Source organism: Centruroides sculpturatus, unplaced genomic scaffold (assembly GCF_000671375.1).
Source record: "Centruroides sculpturatus isolate CEXI.00-Female unplaced genomic scaffold, Cexi_2.0 scaffold444, whole genome shotgun sequence".
In the NCBI taxonomy this organism is placed as follows: domain Eukaryota; kingdom Metazoa; phylum Arthropoda; class Arachnida; order Scorpiones; family Buthidae; genus Centruroides; species Centruroides sculpturatus.
Window position 1 is genome coordinate 357,859 of NW_019384864.1, and position 9,301 is coordinate 367,159.

General features: G+C 34.2%; 3 protein-coding genes across 4 annotated transcripts in view; 2 read left to right on the plus strand and 1 right to left on the minus strand.

The window, feature by feature from the left end:
- LOC111630736 (glyoxal reductase-like) overlaps positions 1-2,524 on the minus strand; it is a 5,735-nt gene extending 3,211 nt beyond the window's left edge. The window contains exons 1-5 of one of the 2 annotated variants that reach the window (XM_023374888.1): positions 1,413-2,022; positions 1,269-1,334; positions 977-1,057; positions 808-915; positions 545-733 (exon numbers count right to left, since the gene is read on the minus strand). In XM_023374888.1, the coding sequence (XP_023230656.1) occupies positions 545-733; positions 808-915; positions 977-1,057; positions 1,269-1,334; positions 1,413-1,716 (748 nt within the window). In that variant the 5' untranslated portion in view covers positions 1,717-2,022. Of the gene's footprint in view, positions 1-544; positions 734-807; positions 916-976; positions 1,058-1,268; positions 1,335-1,412; positions 2,023-2,380 lie in introns of those variants that run through there. The other variant, XM_023374889.1, reaches the window with a different exon arrangement.
- Positions 2,031-9,301, plus strand: part of LOC111630740 (protein ABHD11-like) — an 11,049-nt gene continuing 3,778 nt past the window's right edge. Inside the window, exons 1-5 of the mRNA XM_023374893.1 lie at positions 2,031-2,284; positions 7,135-7,327; positions 7,392-7,551; positions 7,869-8,039; positions 8,109-8,288. Of these exons, the coding sequence (XP_023230661.1) occupies positions 7,311-7,327; positions 7,392-7,551; positions 7,869-8,039; positions 8,109-8,288 (528 nt within the window). The 5' untranslated portion in view covers positions 2,031-2,284; positions 7,135-7,310. The remainder of the gene's footprint in view (positions 2,285-7,134; positions 7,328-7,391; positions 7,552-7,868; positions 8,040-8,108; positions 8,289-9,301) is intronic.
- LOC111630737 (UPF0538 protein C2orf76 homolog) lies at positions 2,695-4,916 on the plus strand. Its single transcript, XM_023374891.1, has 3 exons — positions 2,695-2,772; positions 3,526-3,680; positions 3,747-4,916. Exons 2-3 carry the CDS (start codon positions 3,660-3,662, stop codon positions 4,125-4,127), a joined length of 402 nt encoding a protein of 133 aa, XP_023230659.1. The 5' UTR covers positions 2,695-2,772; positions 3,526-3,659; the 3' UTR covers positions 4,128-4,916.

Here is a 9,301-nt window from a genome sequence, read left to right on the forward strand (position 1 = left end):
ATAGAAAAACAGTTATGTTTTGTTGCATGTACCATAAAATTATGGCATTTAACTTCTGAAATACTTAAAAAATCATAAACAGGAGAAACCCATAGAAACACTTCTATTAATTGATAACTATAAATTTCCATAGGAAATTCAAAAATTATGTATTCAGCTTAAGGCTCTGTTATTTATTCTCGAATCGTTACAGAATGCCACTATTCGATAATGTAACTGCAGTTTTCGATAACTAATTGTACTCTGTTCTTAATCAATGATAGATGATCTCTTCTATCATCGATTAAGAACAGAGTGCAATTAGTTATCGAAAACTGCAGTTACATCATCAAATAGTGGCATTCAATTTAGAACTTGTTATTTCAAATGGCAAATGTTACTACAAAACAAATTATAATAATTCCTCAAAATGTTTGTTATATGGCCTCGCATTACATATTCTATTTATGAATTACAAAAGTCCAGAGATGGCATGTTCTGAATGATTCCTTGTCTCTATTTGACTAATTCTATTTATAATTATACAGAACAGACTACATTTTACCTTCTTTGTACATTTCTTCCATTTCTAGCCAACTCTCCTTACGTAGAATGGAATTCCGTGGATCATTTGGCTGCAACCCGCTGCAGCCCGGCCAGTGTATCAGATACAGGTCCAGGTAGGTCGTCTGAAGGTCGCTCAGCGATTTTGTCAGCGTTGCCCGAGCCTGCTGTCTTCCGTGCTGAGCCGGACCTTAGTAATGAAAGGGAGACCGTAAACATTTTATTGTTGTTTGATTAAATTTATTATACTTAAACAATGCAAACCTAACTTGCTAGTAATGAATACATCCTCTCGTCGTCTGTTTCCCTTACTCAGTTCCTCTTTCAGACATTTACCGATGACTTCTTCATTTTTATAACCGGATGCAGTGTCTAAACATAAACTTGTAGAAATCGAGACGAAACTATCAAATAATCACAAATTACAACTTACCGATTAACTTGTAACCGAGTCGAAGGGCACTAGAAACAATGAGTTTTGTTAATTCTGGATCTCTGAGTCGATACGTTCCGACTGAAATAAAAGAATTAAAAAGAAAGCTCAGACGAAATTTTGAGATGCGTGCGATAAATCGTGGGTCGATCTACATTGATTTTTATCACATTGGCATTGTAATAAATGCCTTTGGTCGAGTAGAGGCAATGTCAAAATGCCTTTGCAAAGGCATTTTGACATTGCCTCCATTTAAACAAATATTTAAATTACATTTTTTATTAAAACTTACCATTTGACATATACAGGTTCCCATGGTCTGGAATCATAGGAATATGTTGATTTTTATTTCTTAATTCTGAGTAAAGGGGAACAAATTAGTTATTTTGTTACTGGGAACTTGCAGAAGTGTTTAACAAGTTGCATACATACATACCATCATGTTTGAGTGACAGTCTAGATTTTGCCTGTTGCTCTTTGGCAACGTGCCTTAACTGTGAAGAGCCCACAAGTGGCCAAGCGGTCTTAGTACCCCGAACACTGGGAGTTCGGCTGTGGATTTGTGCCTCGCTTGGACGGGCTGGCCACGTGGAGTTTTCCGGGTTTTCTCCGCGTCTGTAACGCCCAAATAGGGACCAGTTTCCATTAAAAAGACCTCCCGGAAGGCATCCCCCTAGGTAGATCACCCAAGTGTCGCATTGCCATAACTTAACAAACAACTTAACTGTGAAAGAATACATAAAAAATCAACATAACTCCTATGGTTCCATTCTTGCAGGGCATCCTGTATATAGATTTACACAAAAGGAATTAGAACAAATGAGGAATAAAATCAATGTTAGTAACAATAAAATGTAAACAGTGTCAATTTGTAATTACATAGAACAAATGAGAAATGGTACATTCAGTATCATGTGGAAGTAGTATTGTTAAATGTACAGAAAACAAATATTGAATGTTAACACAGGCAAAATTCATTGTGTTTTTTTATTTAAGATATTTTTTAATAACTAGGCATGGGTAATGTACTTTCCACGCAGATAAAGGTCCATCTTTACATATTTGTGACGTGATCATATTATCTGGCAACACTTCACCAAGAACTTTGAAAACATCGGAGGAAAATCTCAACCTTCGTAGGATTTTATATTAAATAATTACATTCTAGCAAATAATTACAATTAATTCGTCGTGAATCTAAACACGAAGCTTGATTTAGTTTAAAAGTAATTGTATCACGTGACCTTTCGCGAGAATCAATCGTTCTCTACATACAGAAGTGTGTGTGAATACAACATTAACAGTCGAGTGAGTATATTGTAACTTAAGTAACAGTTAAATCTTTTAGAAATTCCATATTTAAAGTCGTTTTTCATTTTATAAAAGCTGTCATATAATACTTACGGCCCAAAATAGGCAAAATCACTCCGTTATTTAGAGTAGCCGTCGTCGCCATTACGATGGATGACACATGCTGACGGTGACGTGATGTGAAATTCAAATTGTTTATTAAACAATTTTTTATTTCAAGTAAAATTAAAATTTTAATTTATTATTATCAGTCAGATTACTCGTACATTATTTTTTAAAGTAAATTCCTATCAATGAAAGAAAATAATTAGCAATGTTTCAAAAATTGAGTCTCTGGCAACACTTTAATACTGACCAATCAGGGCATTGATACTAATTATTATGAGGGGTCTTCTCCATATTTGATTGATTTCTATTAGTGATTGAAAACAACGTACAGATGTTAAAGGAATTTGATATTTAGAGTAAAATAAAAGTGGCATGTGGTATTTCAAATTAAGCTAAACCATTGTTTAGAGTTTTAGCTGTTTTCGGTGTAAAATCAAAGTATTGAATATCGAAAGCATAACTAAAAGCGGGGACTTTTTCAACTTTCTGCCCTGTGGGCTTGCTAAAAGAGGACCTCTTTTAGCAAGCCCATTATGGGTTCTGCCAGAATCGCCAGGTGAGACGGGGACCACCAGAAAAATTCCTGAGGCTTTTTTGATCCCGGTTCCTCAGAGCGGTACGCTGCCACATTGACCGCTCCGTCGTTCGGCCTGCAAGCAGGGACTTTAAATAAGCAGAGCTTTCTTGTTGCTCACTTTAGAACCATTTCGCTATTGCTATTGCGAACGGTTATAACTTAGTAGCGAGCTTTAAAAATTACTTTCAGATGCCTATCTTTTCCCCAAATATAGTCGATTACATTGACATCACAATGATATACAGGAAGACTTAATGCTGGTGGCACACTGCTTCACAACACAGTCGAAACAGTTTTAAGCATTTAAATTTGCGAGTTTCAGACGTTTGATCTTAGGTACTGTACGTAAACCGTGTGAATATGGAATTCTATTTACTGTAAGCCAATCCGTGATGTCTTGTTTGGCGTTCAGTTAGGACACTTGTTTATTTGAAAGGAATGACAAGAGGCATTGTCTACAATAACGGCGTTTCATGTTATGTTATATTTCGTATATATTCAAATTCATTTTGTTGTGGTAGTCACCAGTAGTTCTGTTTGCTTGGCTTGATAGAATAAGAAAAGACAACACAAGGGCTATCTGCGGAAGGAAATGACTCCCGAGAAGACCCCTTTTGCGACGAAAGCTTATCGAAAAATCCTCTTCTGTTACTGCCAAGAGAGAGAACTATTTCATGTTGCAAAGAAATGATCCTATGCAAAACCATTGTATGAAATCCATAGATTTTTTTTGCATACGTTTCTTAATACAGAATGTTAATTTCTATTTTACAGATGGACGGTGAGCGCGTGGTTCTGACTGTAAGGTTAATTCGTTCTTTCGAACACAGGAACATCCGACACATCGTCATGAAAGGAGTAGATACGGCACAAACCGTATCCCAGTTTAAGAGGAAAGTACTAGAACTAGTACAAAATAAACCAGATGTTATACCACCTTTTAGAACTTACCAATACGACACTATGAAGATTCATCACCAAGCACATAGAGCGAAAGGAGCCGATCCTGTTATAAATGTGGATGATGACGATAATTCTATCCTGAAAGAGGATAAAACTTTAAATGAGAGCGGTGTGTGTAACGAAACTGAGTTATCTTTCTTCAAATTAGAAGATTACATTAGGTATAAAGAGAATCCTCAACATCTGTGGTAAAGTGGTTATTACTAATTCGTGATGATTATGGATCCAAAACTAGATTAATTTATTAAATTTTGTTAACTTGACCTTTTGTTACGCTCGATCTTAAAGTTTCTTTGGATTAAATTATTTTTAAATTGTGTTTATTGACTTGTAGAAAGTTGAATCAGAGTTACTGAAATCGGATTCCATCTTTTATGCCATAAAATGCAGTAATTAGCGTAAATTTCAACATGATTACACGGCGACTACTTAGTTTTCAATGAAAATCCATGTGTTAAGATTGTATTTCTAGAAAATCTTTCCCTAATTATATTCAGACGATCAGAGCGCCTGAATATAATTAGGAGGTATCTTTGTAATTCTCGAATGTGCCCTGACTTAGGTCTAGAACGTACGTGTGTCTGAGTCCATCATTCTTTCATCAAACATCAGACGTAAAGACGTGTTTGTTAGATCAAAATCTACCTATAAATAAATATTTGAGGTTCTCGTTCGTTTAAAATGATGAAAATAAAAGTTATTTTGTTAATTATATTGTGTTTATTGCGAGAGAAAAATAAAATTAAATACGAACTTTATATACTGTTAATTTTTATGAATGTTTCACTTAACAGCTCTCAATGCTGTCCACTGAAAGTTCTGTATAACGCGGCACAGATGTAAAATGAATACAAAAATAAGGAAATCACAATTTTAAATTTATATAAATACAGTACATCATTAATTTATTTATAGATGTGTATATCTACATGTTAAATACTTTAATGTCTGTTATAAGTTATAACGCTTGTAATTTGAAAAGTTTTCCTCTTGGCATCTAATTAATCGTAACGTACTGTACGTATAGTTTCCTTTAATTATCTTTTTAGTGTCCACTGAAAGTTTATTGGGTATTAATATATACAGAAAGAAATTACATAATGTATTTTCTAGAATAATGCTAATGCTTTTAAATATTTGTATCAGAATATGAATTTGAAGTTTAAGACTACAAAAATTATAATATTTTCGAGCCTTTTCTTATCCTCTTTCATACTACCACAGAAGTAACAGTATATCGGATTGGATTTGACAGCATATAATTTCATTTTAAGAATGAAATATGTCACTTTCAATAATGAAATTCTTCTTCACAATGAAGAAAAACTTTTATATAACAAGTATTTATACATAAAATTGCTATGTATCGAAACTCATTTCATAATAGTATATTATCGGTAAGATAACAGAAAGAAAATGAAGACGAAGGGAAGAATAAAAAAGAAACATTTAGACAATAATACAAGAAATAATGGGGTATTCATAATGTGCGTGTACAAGGAGAATGTGCTGGTGTTGACTAATTTGCAACAGAGAAATTTCCAGATGAGTTTAAAAAATGATGTTATGCCGTTGAACTGTTATTCAACTGGTACGAATCAGCTTTATTCTGGAAAACAGACCCAATAAAACCTATTTGGAAAAAATGAGAAAACTCATCTTTAAGGGTCGTCCTGGTCATCCAACAAAAAGGATTGGATCGATGGAATAAAGTAACGTAACACAAAGATGATCTGCCAAGGGGCGGTGCCTCCCGAAAGGACTTTCTATGGGAAACTTGTTTCTTTTTAGATGTTAGGCACGTGAAAAACAACGTGGACATCTTATTTGTCAGGCGCAAAGCCATGACCAATTAGTGTTTGGCCACTGGTGTAGACAAGAAATTTTTGAAGCAAAACTCACTTATTTTTCAGAAAAAGAACTCTCGGCAACTACAAACTTTCGTGCATTTCATTTATAAGTTCTTGAAAACTGCCTTTATATTGTTTGACTTTATTTGTAATTCCGGGAAAATACGAAATGTAACTAACGACAATAATATTACATAAGTTGCATAAAATTTGGTCGTTTGGACCCTCCGGGAAATTTTTTTTTTAATTTTTGGATGTTTTTTAAGTCTCCAAAGTTTTTGCAAAAATTTTTTCCCGCGCGAAAACATTTTATCGCGATTTTAATCTACCTTTAATGACGCGCGATTAACGCTTAATTGTTATTTTTATGGGATTTTTATATCAAACTTGCTGCAAGGACCCGCTTCGCTGGGTTTTTAAAAAGTAACGATAGTGAAGATTAAGATAATTACATTATAGCCAATCTTATCCGTTTTCACAGAATGCAAGAATTAGGTCCCCCGTTTCCAGACAAATTAGAGAATTTTTACGTTTAGTCAAACGAACTATTTTCAACGTTTCTGGAACGTTTACAATCGTTCTATAATCGAACCAATATTCGAATTTTATGTTCGAATTTAATTCGAAGAAATTCGAACAAAACATTCGAAATAGAAAGCCACTTTCAGTCACTTCCAGCCCCATATCTCCCGCACCCTTATAGCTATCGAGACGCAACCACCCCTATGCACGAATGGAGACTTGGGGCTACTATCACATACAAACACCATCTACGTGCGATGTGTAGTTTTGGCGGAAAAGTGAAATATAGGGACATACATGTCCATTTTTATATATAGATATAGATATATATTTCATTCATCGTTCTAAAGATCTAGTGTACGGATTTTACTTTTTGATATCAAAAACGACCTCCAATAGATTTTTAACTTTTTTAATTAATAGAATTTATTATATATACGTTTAATTAAGTCGTTGGGGTCGGAAATCGCAATAAAAAACGTAATTTTTGTAAAATATTTAAAAATATACGGCCAGCTAGTATTAACCCTACTTTAAACCCTTCTCCTTCTGTAGATTTTATGAGAATGTTAAACTAACCCTCCCAACAAAAAATAGAAAACAATCCCTAAAATAAAAATAATCATATATAAACCTACTAACTGGAAATCAGTTACACTATTATACTAATATGTTCCGCGAAAGGTGATACCAGCTGTTCTCAAGATCATCCAGCTGTAAACATAATTACTCGTTGGCGTCAGATTTCGCAGAAAGGCGAGACAATGAAAAATAAAATTTGAAGCTTTTCCTTCAAAATTAACGCTTATCTTTCGTTCTTTTTTCAGTTTTAAGTAAGATAAAGCGGTTAAGGAAAATATGAGAACAATGAAACAATTAAGAGGAAGGACAAATATTCTTTACCCTTTTCCTTTTAGTTGAAATAGACGGAGTGAGATATAAAATAAGAAGACGAGGTTTAATCGAAGTAAAAAATAGGAAGACTTTGCGAAGATCTTGTACGATGGAGACGAATGGCAGGTAGATAAAAGATTAGTTTAAGAACTTCTTTGAAAGCAAACCAGTGACGTCTCTGTATTGTTAGTAAGGATTACGTGGAACTCGTCTGCGACTTTTACGATGGGACAGACGAAGACATGTTAGTGGCATCGCGCTCTCCTGTTGTCATTTTGCACGGACTCCTAGATCTTAAAGAAAATTGGGAGAAAATAGCTAAAGATATTGCAGATATATCTGTTAGGAAGGTAAAATATATTACATTCGTTATATCTTTTGTTATGTACTCGAATAGAGACTAGAGCATGGGCATCCGCAGAAAATTTTCCAGGGAGAACTTGGAGACAAATAATTACACCAATAAATTTTTATTTAATTTTTGGAGGGTTTTTATGACAGGCATGAAATTATAAAACAGTTAAAGCAACCCGTGATCGAAGGTTTAAGTACAATCATCATTTTTATGATTGTAATTTGTGGAATATTTTCTCGATCCCAGGGAGGGACAAGTGTCCCGTTTGCCTTTTCTGCGGATGCCCATGGACTGTGTGTTTTACTGACGTAGGTTTATGTTCCGGATATGAGAAATCACGGAAATAGTCCTAAAATCTCAACTATGATGCTCGAAGAAATGGTTAACGACGTGGAAAATTTTTTGAAGAAGATCAATGAACCGGTTGTTTTAATTGGGCACAGTCTAGGAGGCATTGTTGCCATGGAACTGGCTTTCCAGAAGGTAAACTCGTAATTAAAATACTTAAGAGGTTTTAACGAGATCTAAAATAATAATTTTCGGTGTTTTCAGTCTTATCTTCTCAAACAATTAATAATAATAGATATTACTGCATTGAGAATTCCAACGATGGAAGAAGAATTGGGTTCTTCTATGTATTCCTTCTTAAAAACAGCTGTGACCAATATAACACCAGATAACTTCTTAAAAATGAAATCTATTGTAGAAAATCGTTTGAAAGGTATTATCAAGGTAAGTTTTAATAAAGTGGATTAACCTGTAACGATGTTCATATGTAACAATTACAAGCGGTTGAACACGATTAGCTTTTTTATTGCAAACAGTAACTAAAACTAGATTTTAAATTCTGTTCAACATGTGTTATGAGATTTTATTTTTAAAAAAATTTTTACGTTAATAATTTCTGTAAAAGGCAAAACACTTAATTTTGAGGGCGGAGACGTGTTTCTGAAGAAACAGCTTAAAATTCATACAAGTAAAACTTTTATTTAAGTCTAATCCCAGTCGAGATATGTCTCATATTCTCCCTTATCTCTACAGCCCCTTGAGTTCTGTACTCCAAAATTTAACAGCATCAATGTCCTTTATATACAAGTCACCATGCCAAATTTTTTTTCTTAAACTTTACCCCATTATGAAATATTAACCGTAATAGAAGCCAACAAACACACACACATACACAAACTTTACATTTTTTTTTGGTTTCGGGAGTGTCAAAACGTAGAAAAATACAAAAATTCGGGGACGGTTAAAATTTGACAGATTCCCCATAATTTCTCCTGTATATTTGCACTATATATTAAACAAAAGATGTAAAATATATGAATTTTATAATATACAGTAGAGCAGGGGTGGCCAAAACGCGGCGCATGCGCCAAACTTGGCGCATTGGACGATTACAAATGGCGCTTCAGTCGTTTTCGAGCAACATTGCCAGATTAGGCTTCATTGCAATCGACCTCTCGACCTTTTTTTTTTTTTGCTTGTACGTTACACGATGCATTCGTGTACACGTACACCACTGATGTCATATAGAACTACTTTATACGGGTAGTGTAGCTACCCGTGTAAGATAGTTCTCTTATAAATTATAGATTATAAATAGTTTCTTCTTATAAATTGAAATACCTAATTAACGGGTGGCCGAAATTTTTCTCCGCCCCGGGCTGCTAACACTCACGGTACGCCACTGCGCATCTGAACTCGTCTATCAAAAAATTGGCGCATGGTATGCAAAAGGTTGG